Source organism: Diuraphis noxia, unplaced genomic scaffold (genome assembly GCF_037042655.1).
Source record: "Diuraphis noxia isolate RWA-SAM2 unplaced genomic scaffold, SU_Dnox_SAM2 contig0005, whole genome shotgun sequence".
Classification (NCBI taxonomy): domain Eukaryota; kingdom Metazoa; phylum Arthropoda; class Insecta; order Hemiptera; family Aphididae; genus Diuraphis; species Diuraphis noxia.
Window position 1 is genome coordinate 44355465 of NW_028301715.1, and position 17306 is coordinate 44372770.

A 17306-nucleotide genomic window follows, 5' to 3' on the forward strand; every position below is an offset into this window, starting at 1 on the left:
ACACTCGTGATTTCAGAAAACAATAATGTTTTTGAAAATATTTCTAACACATAAGTTTAAGTCATTACATGACAAAATTTTCGAAAAAAATTATTTTACTATTTTAAATTACAACTCATATTTTAAATTCCACAATCCAAAGAAGAATATCATTCTGAAGTATTAAATAGGGATTTTTTTCCGGAAATAAATTCGGAGTAAAATTCAAATTTTGGATGAGTAGTTTATCTGTTATAATTAATATTTAAAGTGTAAGTGGTTGGAATAGTACTTCACGTTCCCATGTAAGCTTCTTTTCCAGATGCTTATATATACTAAAGCAGTATAGATACTCCAAAAACAGATTTTGTTTTGAAATTAGGAATCAAAAATGCATGTTGTCAGTCAAAAGTAATAAACAACGAACACAGATAAATTTGTTAATCATAAAACTGTTTTTTTTGTGTACAAAAGTGTACAAAAGTGTACAAAAATAAATGAAAAGTGGATCACTCGTCGTATACCTATATCGATTCTGTCGGAAGTCAATATACGAGTACATAAACATAGAAAAAAAAACAATTTTATATTTACATACGTTACATAAATCGCGCCGTTATGGCGTTCGCGCCTATATAAAATATTATTATAGGCATCGTGGCGGTCAACATAAACATTATATATCATATATACTGTCATGGAGTGTCGAAACCACGTGAGCCAGCTCGTCAGCCGTATCTAATTAATTGCCTCGGCACACGTACCAAACTACCTACACACACACACACATATATATATATGCATTTTACTCGTTCGGAAGTGATATTATAATACAATTATATATTTTACCGTGTTAAACAATAGTGAACTGTCGTAAATCGGCGGCGGCGCGTTGTCTGCAATAATATAAATTTTATCGGGCTTTTTTTTTTTTTTTTGATTATTATTATTTTAATATTATTTTTTTCCGGCCCCTTCTACACCGCCACCGGAATATTGGCCCCGTTTTCTATTGCACAAGGACGTGCGGAAAAACGCGAAAACTACCAATTTTTTTCATTCGTACGCACACGGCCGCCGCCGTTATTTTGTAGACATAATGTTGTACGTGTAGTTGTATCTATAAATACGTTATTATCGAACAAAACACGACGAAATGTCTATCACGATGCAGACAACATTATAATATTATGTTACATAATGCGATATCTCAACTTAATATATTATATCATTTTATTCATTTAAGTAGGTGTAAGTAAAAAACGACTCGTGTTTACCGTCCGTCGGCGATATAGCCGATACACATAATATACTGGACAGCGAAGTAGTACGTGGATTACACCGTCGCTGCGATGTTCTCTCTCGAAAAGTATTTTATTATTATTATAATTTATCATTATCATCACCATTTATCATTCGTCAACGTGTGAACAACATATATTTTGTTGTTTGTATTTACCTATCGAAAACACGTCGCGTTCATGTCCCCGTCCGTTTCGTTACGTTTTGTTTTTCATTTCGTCAGATATTATGGTACCTATTTTATTTTCCAAAACGGCCGGAACGAGTGCACTTGTTGTCTCGTGCGATGCGTTTTAATGCATTTTCCGTATCAAAGAGACAATAACATTACTGTAAGGTATAGATGAAATTGTTTTTCTTTTTTTTTTTTTTTCGTATTTGGGTGACTGGAACGTGACATTAAATTTTGCGGTCATGGTTTTCGTATCGGTAAATATTATATTTTCGCGTCGTGCCAAGGACGACAGTATATTATTATTATTATATTTCCCATAATCGTTCTCCCTGTCGAGAACGCAACAAATAAGTATATATTGGTACCAGACTTACGACAATATAATGAATAATAATTAAAAAAATCGATCACAATGCGAATTCATATCCATGTGCAGCGTGTACCTTATATGCTATATTAATATTTTATGTTATATAATATAATGTTGTACGAGTAACGATACAAAACAAAATTTAAACGTTTAACGGGTACCTAAACATTATAATGATCGACCGATGGGTTTCATTTTTATCTTAACAATAATTTATTGATAATAAAGGGTAGGTAATAAAATTATGTATCAATTATTTGCAATTAATTTTCAATTAAACGTGTTGATAGGTAACTACTGTTATGTAAAACCAACTCTGAATAAACAAAATGCATTTAAGTTACAGAAGAATTTGCCATTGTTGCTATTTTCGAATTTCCATTAGCTTTAACCTTGGGTATAGAAGAGCTGGCGGGGAGATAAAAAATACATAAACGAAGCCCTGCAAGCAACGAAACGTTTAGTAATGTTTTCCATTCAGCTAACGCGTATTCGATAGTAGATGTTAATTTTTTTATTCTCACGTTAAACACACGTCTTATAAAAAATTGCGCGCGATGTACGTATAAATATATATTTTTCCTTTCAATTATTGTAAAAAAAAAAAACAAATATATCGTGATACCAATGTTCTGTGATGCCAATTAATCATGGTAGCCCTAGGCATGATGGCATGCATGACCTTCACGTTGTTTTGGGGTGAGTTCAACTTTTGAATGATGTGTAGAGCAAAATGTGAAACCACAATTTTATCGTTCAGGTAAAAATCCATTTTCCGCTACAATGACGCCCAGGGGTCGATGCGAAGGTTGTTGTCCAATAAACGAAAAAGAGGACATCGCATTTTTTTCATACTCGAGGTGTGTGCAGTATGTGTGTGTGTGTGAATGTGTGTTTTTGTGTGTATATATGTTTGTATATTTAATAATATTTTTTATGTGTGCTTATACATGTGTGTGTTCATTTCATTACTGTTATGTTATTAATTTATTATTATTGTTTTTGCTATTACTATATATGTAACTATATAAAATAATAATAATCGAAAAACAAATATGATGTTGTCCAGGAACAACCCTTTTCGTCCGAGACGCATTTATATCGGTGACGATGTTTCCCTGCGTCGAGCCAATATGATGAAAAATTTGACCACCGTGATCTATGTTCACGGGTTTACAGAGCAAGGGAACTCCAAGGGTGCGGAGACCATGAAAAAAGGTATTTTTCAAAAAATATACAAATTATCAGAACGGTTATGAATCGTCACTGCGGAGAGGAACGCCGAACGACGTTCATATATTTTATCATTCTTAAAGCGATTGAAAACCGTATAAATGTTCACAGCGTATTTGCACCGAGGAGGAGTAAATATTATAATAGTCGATTGGAGTCCTATGTGCGCTTTCCCGTGGTATAGTCACGCAGTACTCAATACGCGTATAGCCGCTAAATATTTGGCAAAGTTCATCGAATATTTAGTGTCGAGAAGGTTCTATCTGTCCAAAATACATTTAATTGGATTTAGTCTGGGCGCTGAAATAGCCGGGTTCACTGGCAAAAATCTTAAAATCGGAAAACTTCCAAGAATCACAGGTAAGTAATAACTCTTATAGTTCAGCCTACTTAAATTGATTAAATATTACTGTAATAAACTTTTATCCACATGAACAAGATTTATCGTTAGGATGAATCCATATGAATTTCTATACATTGTTTTTGCAAAATGAAATTATACTAGACTTTTTTTACATGTTCTTACAAAATATTAGGCTGCTTTTATTTAAAAAGTTATAAAACTAAGCCGTAAAAATTCATTAGTACCTAATTATTTACTAGATACCTACTTGAAAATTACCTATTTATTTTAAAAAACTGCAAATTTAACTAAAAATCATAATAAAAAAATAAAAATATTTTCAATATTATATAAAGCTAATACGTATTATATAAGTACTAGGTAGGTACCTAATTAATTTACTTATAACATTATAATATAATATTGAATAAGATACCTTTCAAATTATAACAAAATATTTTTTTATAAGTTTTTTTTATTAAAGAATGATATCATAGTTTTCTATCAAACATAATTAATAATTATGTTACACGAATAAACTCAGTAGCATTGTTATTGTGGAGGATACTATAATTAAAAACGGGGTAATTAACTATTCAAAATATTGTTTATTCTTGGAAACAGGAAATTAAAATTAATCATGTCACATAAAATAAACGATTTCGGTGAATAAAGTTTTCAAATTTATTTATTAATAAAATCGAAATCAAATTACTAACGTTTCTAAAACGTTTGACATAATTTTTTTTAAATAAACTAATCATAATATTGAAATATACCTTTTGCTTTTCAGGAAATTACTTACACTATACTCTAAATGTTTTCATAATAACTATTTAAATAATTAATATTTATTTTGAATAATATTATTGTGTGTGTACTATACAGCAACACAATGTCACATATTATTATACTATGATTTATAACCAATAGATAACAATTTTATATTTTGACATATAATTGATACACGATTACGCCATTTAAGTTATCGTATATTTTACATATTTTCTCAACATTTAATGACAATGCACATAATTTGATGTTTTCGGTACTCAATCATAAGTCATTTATAACTCCAATTTCAAGCATAAAATTACCTCCAAATAGTGCAAATACACAATTTAAAGTAAATAAATACAATAAATAAAATAATTATAGGGTGGTACATAGCCACATAGGTGCAAAAGATATATTGTGTTTATCACTTTTATTTAGATTTTATGATTTGTTTTTTTAACAATCGGTATTAAGTATGTTCAAAGATCAAATTTAAATTTTTATGCCGTATTTTAAAGTTTAAATATTATTTTTGTTTTAAAATAAAATTTGTTATGGTAACGGATAATAAATAATAATAAAAATACAATAAAACTGCGTAGTATATTTTATTTTCAATGTGAAATGCCAATATTTTACGAACATTATGTAATAAATAATAATAATTTGTACATCAATTCATTATTCAATGTATGGTTATCGAAATAAAAATATAATATTATTACACTTTAACGATATCATCGAGATTACCTTCAAAATAATAACATAATAATTTATCGTTTTTAAAAACGTCCGGGAAAATTATTTATGGATTAAAAAACTAATATTTTTAACTTTTAAGCTTTAAAGAGTTTACGATAAAAAATTAAATTCAGAATATCGATAATCATTAATCAATCAATACCGTTAATTCCCAGTGCATCTTGTGAACCTTTTAAAAATTATTGTCAGTAATTAACTACACGTTTGTGTGTACGTATAAAATATATATGTGGCACGCTAACTTTGCCAACTCCGGTATTGTAATAAAATGAAAATGAACAAAGTTTCGATGGGAAAAGTGTTTCCGTAACGCACCCACCCACTTATTATATAATTATGAAAAGTTTAATAATAATAATAATAATATCTTACGGTAACATAAACAATTTGATTAGACGATATTAATCTTTCGCGCAATTGTGTTTACTACATCTTTAGCACTATAGTCAGATAATTTTTGAATATATTATATGAGTATAAAAAATATAGATAATCGTGTTACTTAGATTAATCGATCAGGATTTATTTTAAATCTTTCGCGTGGCCAATTATCTTTCCGTCATAATCGATGCGAAATAAATTCAATAGCTCAGTCTCATGTGGGTGGGGGGGAGTGAACGGTGCCTTAGGTGTTGAAAATTAAAAAATATCTGCAGTCACATTTAAGCAAAAAAAAAATTTTTATACTATATTAGCATTTCTAGAAAACCTGTCGTCGTATAACACGATTCTATTTCGTATTTTGTATTATTATTAATATGAAAAATAAATACTACAATATGAAGAGAGTGTGTAGAACTACCCACGTAATCTATATTTAGGTAAAATAAGTTTAACACCCCCCCCCCCACCCCCCACAAAAAATAAAATGAAAATAAAACCCCCGCTTCGTCGTCTGAAATCGAATATTGAAACATTGTTTGTCGAATCGTCAGTGATACTGACGATTTGTTGATACTATATGTATAGGCATATATAATATTTTATAGTTTCTTCTTCTACCTCATCATATTATGAAATTGTAATTATCATCGTAATAATTCATAATCGTTGTCGGTGTAGTGCTGAAAAATCAGCACTTTACACGTGCACGTGTGACTTGGTTATAACGATATAATTATTAATATTTAATACGTTCGCGAGAGACAAAAACGGTGGTGGGAAATGTAATGTTTCAAAGGAAAATAATTAAAAAGCGCACACTCTGTCTATAAATAATAATGTATGGGTAGGTAAGCGGGTGGTGGTATTTCGCACTATATACATATAAACCAGCAACAGCTTTAATCGGAAGATTTTGTGCGACCCCTAGAAAACAGGGCAGAAACGCGTGATGATAATAATTACATATTATTATTATTATAATGATTTACGTAAACGACAAACGGTTTTATGAGAGCTGCGCGAGAGGAACATTATTCGCAACTCGCCTAAATACACACACGTTGCAGGATCGGGAATTATGTGTAACGCGTATAACCCGCTACCTTACAACACTCTAGATTTTATACTACCTGCACCACGTTTATAGTTTATACCTACATCGTGTATAATAATAATAACTTGGTAATACCATGGTCGATGCGGCAAAATCGTCTCCACCAGGTTAAACTAACACCTGTGCGCGTATGATATTACTATTATTATTATTATTATATTGTTCCCATATTTAACTAACTATATTATTACAGTTGTTTGCGAAATTGGCAAGCGTTATTTATGTATGGTTTAGTACGTATAAAATTACATCGGCCGATATAGGTACACGTACATTGGTATAATTATTATTGTACATATTATTTTACGCTACGCAGAACATGACCTCTATTGTAATATTATACTCGATTTTCGTATGATTTATTATTATATTTGCATTCAAAACAAAGTTTAAAGTAAGTACGTTTGACTGGTACATTTGGTAGATATTAAAATTTAAATGACCCTAAAAATGACCCAAGATTTCATTTGATGTACGATTTAGTCGAGTATTTAATTTCAGCCCAAAATATTATACGTATTACACGATATCAATGTGGCATATACAATATATATATTAAACATTATGATACAAATATGAAGCATTTTCCATATAATATGAAATGGAAATAGTAGATACGAATAACTCATAATCATAAGTTAAGTTATAGCGTTTTTACGAATAAGAAATTTTTCTGTTCACATGCATAATCGTATTGCTAGATAGGTACACATGTTGATTTTGTTTTGATAAATTTAATTTGTATATATTAGTGAAATATAGAAAAAAATGGGGAACTCCTCCTTTTTTATTTTAGGAATCAAGTGTACATACTTCATTAAGTAGTAGTGGATGTGTTAAATTTTAATTCGATAATAATGATTCTGAGCGGAGACGGTTCAGACTCTATTTCAGACTCTATTTTATGATAATATCATTTACATTATCTATTTGTATTACTATCTATATATTCTATTTTACTAATTTATTTTTATTTTAGTTATACGATAACTAGCTTAAATTATTTTTGACATAACTCTTGTGTATATTAAGTAATATGATATGATGAACTTTAAATTATAATACAGGTGTTTTGACTTAATGTTTAAATATCACTTAGCACCCATCCCATAAAAAAGGTTACACTCTCCGCTGTTGTAGTATTGATTATAAATACTCTAGCATGATACCATTGACTATAGTAATCAATCTTCGCAATAACAATAATATAATATTTTTTTGGATACCTGAGGCATATTATAAATTAAATAGGTATAATTTTTTTTTGCAAAAAAGAAACCCCGTTCACAAGGTGTGTTAACACATCTAAAACAGTAAAACATATCTTTAGCGATGTCGCTAGGTATACATTATATACCTACATATATATTATTTTTTTTTTTGTAAACTAATATTATATTGAATATAATATATATATACCAACTACTAGCTAATAATAAAACTGCGTCATAGAGAACTTCCAATTGTTTTCCTCATCCGACACGGATTGAGAGTCAAAAACAAAGGTTGAATACCACGAATGATAAAGGAGTAAGGACGTGAATTGTTTTGAGCTTCAGCGATATTTTATTATACGAATACGCCGTACTATTGTGATATATTATATACATTTCTGTATAGTATAATGTTATGATGTACATTGTACAGACATTCCACGAGTTCTTTAGTATCGATAGCCATAATAATATAAGAATATACTCTATTACCTATACAAATTCGAAATTTATTTCGGTTTGATTAATTTACTAAAATTTTGTAATTTTGTTGTCCACGGATATATTATGCACAAGGTTTTACATTTTAGTATGGTTATGGCTTATGGATATTATTATATAAATTTGCAACACTGAATATAATATATTTCGTCATGCAGCAGACGTCAAATTTCTTAAACAACCGCTTAAAATGCGAACTTACGACTGTAAGACCTTATATAGAAATATATTTATTTTTAATTATTTATTTATGAACTCTTTATTTCCATATTACTTTCGTTTAGATTTGTCGTCATTAAATTTATTGAATAAATAAAATCCATCATAATAATATATATATATATATTTTATAAAATGGTTTAATTTAATCTATTATAATTTATAATATAATTTGAGATTATAATAGCACTTAACAGACCAATAAACCTATGAGTAAATAAAAATACACTAAAATTAAATTAATTAATACAATTCAAAAATATATACTATATGACAGATTACGAAGCATTAACAATGTTAACCACATTTTTATTTTTAGAATTTTTAAATTCAACTATGGAGATATATTTTGATACTTAATTTTTCAATGCATTTGGAATATCTTGTGGTGGTGATAATTACACTGTATATTATGTATGTATTTGCATATTAACGTGTTGTTAATGTCACACGATCATGGCGATAGGTACCAAAAACAAAAATATTGATCCTGACATTTGATACTATTTACATTGTATTATAATATTGTTCTCAGTGAAAAGAAACGCACTCGATATTATAATACCTCACATGAGACTTTTATTCCGTCTTTGCAGGGCTCGATCCGGCTTTTCCACTGTACATGTGGACCGGAAAGATGGGACACCTGACGCCTTCGGACGCCGAGTTCGTGGACGTGATACACACCGACGGCGGGGTGTTCGGATTTCCGGTAGCCCTAGGTCACGCTGACTTTTTCCCGAACGGAGGTTTTCCACTGCAACCCGGGTGCACCCTGCAGGAGCTGTCGAAGAACAACCTAATCACCAGAATCAGTGAGTATATAATATTTACCACCCGGACAGTGCATTTAGCGTGAGTGGGAAAATATTTGGATGTTTGAAAATCGGTACTTATATATACGTATTGTTTTCATTTACAAATTTATGATTTTTTTTTTTTTTTTTTACCGACCGTGTTAAAATATATGAGATTGGATCAAAAATATTAACCATACCGGTTTTTTATACAATACGCAAATATATTTTAAACGCCGTGGTTAAAATATCGACGATTTAAAAAGAAATTATATTAAATAATTGTGTAAATTAGTATAGCTCGTAGATATAAAACACGTGCCGCCGCGGCGCGCCATCCCAATCTAAAACACTCGTACTCAGTGCATGTAGCTATCGTCTGCACGTTACACATATATGGTGTATAATGCATTAGGTACCTACATGCTATAAAGAAACCTCTGCGGAATAAACTGTGAAACATATAAAATCTAAATTATAAAGCTACTCTGATGTTGTGCGGTCGAAACTCGTAATAATGTAATATATCTGTAGGTTGCATATAAATATATTATAATGTTGATGCACTAAAAAAATGATAAAACATGTATAGTGTATACGTTCGCAGTATGTGCTGTAGTACGATAAGAAATTATATGCTAAAAATATTCGGTTGCCAGTAAAATAGTCCATACATTTAATTAAACGATAGTCTGTATGGTCTTAATTCACGCAATTAGTATAATATACATATACTATATAATATGTACACCGAATGATGGTTGTTTAGACGGGTTAGCGATAATTGAAAAATAAATCGCAAACGACGTAAAGATAATAATAATTTATGCTATAAAAATTCAATGTCCGCGATAAATTTACTAGCTTCAATCCCAAGAATTATTCTTGAAGGATATCGACAACTTTTTGGATCGTACTTAGCTTCTAAGGACTTTCCTAGTAACCTATATTTCATATTTAAGGCATTTGATTCAGTGAATCATGAACTATTAATCCGTGTGCTTAGAGATTCAGGATTTGGTGAACCTCTCATAACTTGGTTTTCTTCTTATCTCTCTGATAGATATTTTGTTGTAAAAGTATTTGGTACCACTTCTAAGGTATTGAAACCTTTTTCTGGTGTTCCGTAAGGTGGCCATCTGTTCCCAATTCTTTTTTCATTATTTGTAAATAGTGCTAACAGAATTATAAATCATTTTAAACTACTTGTTTTGCTGATGAAATGAAACTAATTATGCAAATAAATTCTCCTGTTGATTGCCTTAAACTTTAAGCTGATTTAAACTATTTTTAGAAATGGTCTCAGGAACTAGGCTTAACTTTGAATCTTGATAAATGTCATATTATGTCATTCACTAGGAAACATACTACACTTATTTACAGTCTAAATATTTCGGAAATTTCTCGTGTTGAAATGATAGTTGACTTAGGTTTTAAGTTCAACAGTACTCTAGATCCGGGACCGCATATCACTATGATATGCTGTAAAGCTAACAAAATGCTCGGGTTCTTAAAGAGATTGGCTCACGACTTTAAGCTAGGACTATCATTAAAAATTATTTTTTGTTCAATTGTCCGTCCTATTTTAGAGTATGGTGCTGTTCTTTGGAATTCACATACCACAGGCAACTATCGACAACTAGAAATAGTACAAAGAAAATTCCTTAGTTTCACTGGGTTCATTCTACATAATATCATCAGCCTCACGATTATGCCCCTATTTCCGAATTCCTCAATATAGATACCCTTTCTAATCCGAGAATCGCTATAGGGTTTAAGTTTCTGAATGGATTGGTGTCAGGTAACATAGATTCGCCTTACCTCTTAAGCCTCATTAATTTTAGTGTACCTCAACGTATTTCTCGAAATAATGCTCCTTTCTACATCCCTCCTTACATCTCTAATTATTTAGCTAATGAATTATCTATCACAAGATTAAAGTCTCTTACCAATGTTGACGCTCCCCGCCTCTGTTAATGTTTATAGTGTTTATACCATACCTTATCTATGTATATCTTTATAACTATAATGTTTTTGTTATCTGTTACTTGTATCTAGAATTTAATTGTAAATCGGTCTATCTAACATTGTTTTTCCAAAGGGCTAGACCCGTAAATATAAAATATATAAAATATAAAATATAAAGACATTGTACATGGTTTAACCGTGGTAACAACTTACTGCAGTATACAATAACTTAGCACAAATCTCGAAACAGTTACACTAATATCATATGAATATATATACTGTAATCGTAGTAGTAGGTAGTAATAATAATATTATAATACCTACGCGTGGGAGATTGTATAACTTAAACTGACGCCGACGGTACGCCAAAATGGTTGTTACTTTTATCTTTATTACAATAATATTACGTCTTTTACATGGTGATGTCGTGTTATTATTTCTTCGAAATTCGATCGTGGCTTGTTAAAAATACAATTTGATATCACCATATAATGATCATTCCATTGCAACGCAGCGCCGTGTCGAAATAATTAAATATCATGACTAACGCGTCTGATTGTCGCCTAGTCACACAAACTCGGGCAAAATACGATACAATAATATTGTGATATACAGAGTGATTCACACCAACCATACTCACTCCATTTTTTTCTTCAATAATCGCGAAGTTATTTAAAATCTTACTGCCGACATTTTTATGTTTAATTAAAGACCATTGTATTTACAAATTCTTGAGATTTTCTGTGCTACTTTAATGATTTTCCTATGAAGAATAAATTTATGATTTTAAATTAAGAACCATGAACCACTGTTCACTTTAAATTATTTAGCGAATAATTTTTTTGAAAATGTTGGCGTATCAAATTCAAAATTCAAAAGAGTAATTGTTTTTAAATTAGTTAACGTTGTATACTAAAAAAATATGGATCTACGTAAGATAAATGTTTCGGAGATGTTAGGGCTGGGCTATGGCGACTTTAAAATCATATAAACCAGTATGGATTCTAGCATCAGTTATCCTACCTACATTCAATATTATATCTATTTAATATTTTTGTTAAATCATTTTAAGGACAACTACCATTATTCCTATTATAAAGTAAGAAATAAACATTTACATCACACTTGCATGTATTTTATCTGTCTTATACACGTACAACATACCAAATTTTAGTGAACCAGTTTTAATAGTGTACTATTGGTTTTTACATTAGATTGAATTGACCTATTAAAAAATTTAGAAGTAAGGTTATTATCTAAGAAACCACGTAGGTTTTATTGACATTTTTATTTTTAAGTGAGTTAACCCTTTTGAAACTACATTTTAAAATTATCATAACTTACTTCAAAATAATAATATCAATAAAACCTACGTGATTTCTTAGGTAATAATCTTGATTCTAAATTTTATTCCAGGTAAATCTACTCCAATATAAAAACTATAAAAATATTTGAAACTAATGAATGAAAAATAGCCATGTCGTATGCGTATAAAACGGAGACACCACAAGCGGTTGCGACGTCCTCTTAATAACCGAAAATCCGCTCGTTCGAATTTTGAATAAGATATTGTACCTTACGTACACCAACAATTTCACAAAACTTATTCTGAGTAATTGACAATAAAAAAAGAGAGTTCTCAATTAAAAAAAGAAAACATTTTTGCATCGTCACATGTGAACATTTAGTCCATAAGTAGCACAGAAAATCTTGAAATATGGTCTTTAAGTGTATTTTGAAATTCCAACTGTCAGAGTTTAATAAAAGTACAATATCAAAGGAAAAAATAGGGATGAGCATGATAAATCATCCTGTATAATATACTATGAAACCAAATATACGGCATACTGTGCTAGCAGTAAGATTATAATGACATTAAATGCCGTTTCCAACAAATGCGATTGGGTCCGCGATTCTTAAACAGCGGGACTATATTATTACTATTATTATTATTACTATTACTATTCCTATCACTATTACTATTACTGTTATTATTAATTGTGCACACCAGCGTACGCCACCGACGACATAGCAATAATATTATCATAACTTTTGAGTTTTCTCATAATTTATTAAAAACGTTTCCTGAACCGTTTTAATTTTTAAAACGCACCTTAATGTATAACAGGCTTTCACATTAAACTTATTCGAATGCGAATTTATTCTCAGAGGGCGCAATTAATTTTGAAATGGTTTTCCATTTGTTTAAGATTTCGAATAAATCACAACTGTAATGTATTCATTTATTCGTGGTCTTTTGTATTTAAATATTTATATCGTCACGTTATATGTTAGGTTTTATCAACTCAATATTTATTTTATATTTTTTTTTGTAACACCGAAATAAGAGTAAAATTTAATCAGCAGATAAATTTAATAAATTAGAAGTCTGACATAAAATAAATTAACGAAACAACCCTGAAGCAATCGAGGCATCATGAACAATAATATTTATTGATTGAAAACTATAGTATAACATTCTTCAAGACAACTATTTAAGAAAAAAAATACTTGAAATAGTTTTACTTTGTTTTATTATGATTAAACTATTTAACCGTGATTAAAATTATGTTTTTACTTATTAGGTAATGATTATAAATTTTAATTATAAATAAAAATTTATAAAATTAAAAAATTCGATAACTTTTAATTTTTTGTTAATTTTAAATTATTTCAAGCTTATAAATATATTATACTTTCATAAATTAATATTTGATTGAGAAATCAAAAAAAAAACAAACTAATTTTAAAATTTCATTAATTCGTCTAAGATTTTTTTGATATTTTCCGGTTTTCAATATTTTGATCTGTGTAGTACAGCATATTATGATAGGACTCTACAAGAATATAATGATCAAGTACTTGAGTAATTTTTTTGAAAAGAGGCTCTCCACTTGACATTATGCTTACAGCTCATCATTAAAAACTATGAAAATAATTCCACGAAAAAAAATTGTTCTAGTTGTCTTATATTCATATACTATTAATTAATATACTGGATTTATAAAAATAAAGTGTAATATAATTTGCGTTCTTATTGATATATTATTACATAATTATATAGCAATTAATATATTTTATTTGAATTATAAATATATTGATCTTCATAAATATATTTATTCGCCATAAAAATAAGAAAATATGATATAAACTTAATGTAAAGCATTTAATATATGTATACAGATTTTACTGTAAATAGATGAGTTAGATCATAATATCGTCATACATCATAATAATTTATGATCTGTATCCATGTTAATCTTAATATTTAAGTTTAAGAAAATATTATGAACGACCATGTGATATACCATCCCAATTATTATATTATGTATAACAGCATTACACTAAAATATAAAACAGTTTTTTTTTATTATTTGTGGCCAAAATGTATAATGCTTAAGTAGATTAGAGAGTTAGGTCTAAAGTAAAATTTCCAGTATATTAAGTTTGTTGTAGGAAACTTAAGAAAAATTGCAAAAAGTTTCCAACATTATAGGTTTTATAAGCAAACGTCAGAAGAAATAATAGTGTTTTGTTGCTATGGGCACCTGTAGTTTGTTGAATTCGACAATAGGTACCGTATAGGCGTTACTTATCTCGACTCCATTATATTGCATAGAGTGTGAGAACATTAGAATAATGTATTACTAAAGAAACTTCAGTGAGCTATAAATATTCAAAGAACATAACTCATTGTTATTAAGTGCGTTTATTGAAACATCGACACTTGGATAAAATCAATTTCGACTATAAATGTTTTTGTCAACCGAGGAATGAACATAGAAAATAATTATTTTCCGTCTGCATTATAATACCACCTATTGCAATATAACATAGGAATCATTATTTCATAACAATAAAGAAAACCATTTTACTTGTTGAGAAATGAGAACCTCGCGACGTCAATTTATTACTCACATAATGTAATATGTTATAGATTATAATTATATATATATTTATAAATTTGAATCCTCGTCATTTAAATAAAAGATAATGTTTTGCAACATTATATATTTGTTGCTCAAGAAAACTAAATGTTGTAAGTGCATAAATAATCTAAATTCTAGATAAACGTTATTAGGTATCAATTTAATTATTATTATTTCATACGATTTTCATTTAACTTAAATGAAATAATTAAAATTTAATAGTTTGAGATCATGGTTTCGAAAACGGTTTCACTGCTTTCCAAAACTATTGAATACGTAAGTAAAACTATTCTCAATCGCTGCTACCAAACTAATAATACTATTGGAGAATAGGAATAATAAGTTTTCAAATCTAGTTTTGGCCAAACACATCCTACTGTAGGAAACTAATAAGAATTATCAAAAACAAGATTAACGCAGACCGCTCACATTTAACAATTGATAACACATAATATTGGTGAACCCAAAACGAATAACTTTATTTTTTAAAGAACAATTCAAAATTGCAAACATTCGTATTAAAAAACAGCCCAAATCAATGAGAATGACAACTATGTTTAAACTTTAAACTATTTTTTATTAAAAAGCAATAAAAAAATAAAATACTTAATGAAGCCAAATACAACATTCTCGTTGTCCATTATCAACTGATTTAAAAAAAATATACATCTAAGATTTTAATACACATTCAATATTACCAATTAATTTCGAACAATAAAATTAATTTGATTATTTGTTTAAAGGCGTATTTGATGAAAATATTCATTTGATTTTTTGGTGTACAATTTGTTTTATTTTTTCAAAATTTAGTACGAAAAATGAATATAATATAGGTAATGATTGAAAAATTTGACGGAGGACCATGAAGTATATTAAAATTATCGTATAACTAAATTTTTAATTTGGGTTGCAATTTTTTAGTGGCTTGCAGTCACGACAGGGCGTGGGAATATTTTGCTGAATCGGTCATCAATCCAATCGGATTTCCTTCGTTGCGATGCCTAAACTACGAATCGTTTACAAATGGCTCGTGTTTCAGAGACTTCGCGTATGCCAAAGAACAAAAAGTCCAATACATGGGATTGGCAGTCAACAAACAGTATGTTATAACTATAATATATAAAATATAAATTAAAAATTAAGAAATCGTGTTATTTTTTTTCGTTTTCAGGATCAGGGGACAATTCTACTTGGCTACGAAGCCGACGGCACCGTTTGCGTACAATAAAATATACAAACCTTAACACCGTGTTTGTAGAACTGTTTTTTAGTTTAAGGAAAGAAAAAGAAAAATAAACTTATTTTTCGTAAAAAATATGTTCTTGGAATCAATTAAATTAAATTATCTGCTATATCAATATATTATATTAGCTAATGCATAGCGCAGTCAACAATCAACTATATATAATACGTACAACGTATAAAACAGTGGAAACTTGTAGAAAGTTTTAAAACATCATCCTACGTGCGCGTGCTGTTATATAAAATATATTTAAAATTTTGTCTAGACACTCGGGGTATCTATTATCGATACGAAAGCGAGCACATTAAAAGTTTTACAGCAATATTATAATACCTGCGCATTTATTCGTCTTCTTGCAATCTTAGAATAAATTAGGTGTATGTTTTGATCACAGTTATTTTTTTGGTATTTCGGAGAGATATTCGTTTTTTGGGTTTCAGAATATTATCTATATATAACTTACCGAAAAGTGAAATAAAATATAAAGAATGCTGACATGCTGTAGACCTTTCAACAATAATAAACTCAGGTAAGCATTATGTAATATAAGAACAAAGTATGTAATCACATAATCGCTTCTATTAAATTAAGTGAACTATTAATTGCATTAGTTAAGTATGTGTTCTATTAAGAGTATGTCAGCACTTTACTAATGGCATTATTACATGTTTTATTGAGTGGATATCAGTTGTCTATCTTTGACCCACACGTGACATGCACAATTTTCGTTCAGACTAACCTAACTCTGTGTTGTTATCTTTAGTGTCAGTGTTAATTGACTTATTAATTATTGTGAAACTATACGTTTAGAACATGAACTGTATCCTTCTGTGACTTTTTTACAATATTTAAATTTTAAGACATAACGATGATATGAGCATTTAAAAATAAAAAATTATAACACGTTTTTACATGACCCCATTAAAGTTTGAAATATATTTCCCGAAACAAAGGCGCATATGTATTATACATATATGCCTCCAATCGCTCGTAGGT

General features: G+C 29.1%; 2 protein-coding genes across 5 annotated transcripts in view; one reads left to right on the plus strand and one right to left on the minus strand.

Annotated features, from left to right (window-relative positions):
- The window catches only part of LOC149055397 (uncharacterized), a 59117-nt gene that overhangs the window by 30519 nt on the left and 11292 nt on the right, over positions 1–17306 (minus strand). The gene's annotated exons all lie outside the window — the stretch shown is intronic.
- On the plus strand, positions 1233–16384 carry LOC107167016 (pancreatic triacylglycerol lipase). Of its 4 annotated transcripts, XM_015515899.2 has the most exons (7): positions 1689–2525; positions 2587–2686; positions 2896–3044; positions 3171–3419; positions 8970–9188; positions 15989–16166; positions 16239–16384. In XM_015515899.2, exons 1-7 carry the CDS (start codon positions 2477–2479, stop codon positions 16309–16311), a joined length of 1017 nt encoding a protein of 338 aa, XP_015371385.1. In that variant the 5' UTR covers positions 1689–2476; the 3' UTR covers positions 16312–16384. The 4 variants fall into 4 exon arrangements, with proteins under 4 accessions (XP_089085898.1, XP_015371385.1, XP_015371386.1 ...); XM_089229772.1 differs by lacking the exons at positions 1689–2525; positions 2587–2686 and adding an exon at positions 1233–1348; XM_015515900.2 differs by lacking the exon at positions 2587–2686 and having other exon boundaries at positions 1692–2525.

Bases quoted from the DNA above. Each gene is read 5' to 3' on its own strand.
- LOC107167016 (XM_015515899.2), top strand. From the start codon at position 2,477: ATGGTAGCCCTAGGCATGATGGCATGCATGACCTTCACGTTGTTTTGG. The intron at 2,687-2,895 runs GTGTGTGCAGTA...GATGTTGTCCAG, and splicing joins GCATTTTTTTCATACTCGAG to GAACAACCCTTTTCGTCCGA. The intron at 3,420-8,969 runs GTAAGTAATAAC...CCGTCTTTGCAG, and splicing joins AAAACTTCCAAGAATCACAG to GGCTCGATCCGGCTTTTCCA.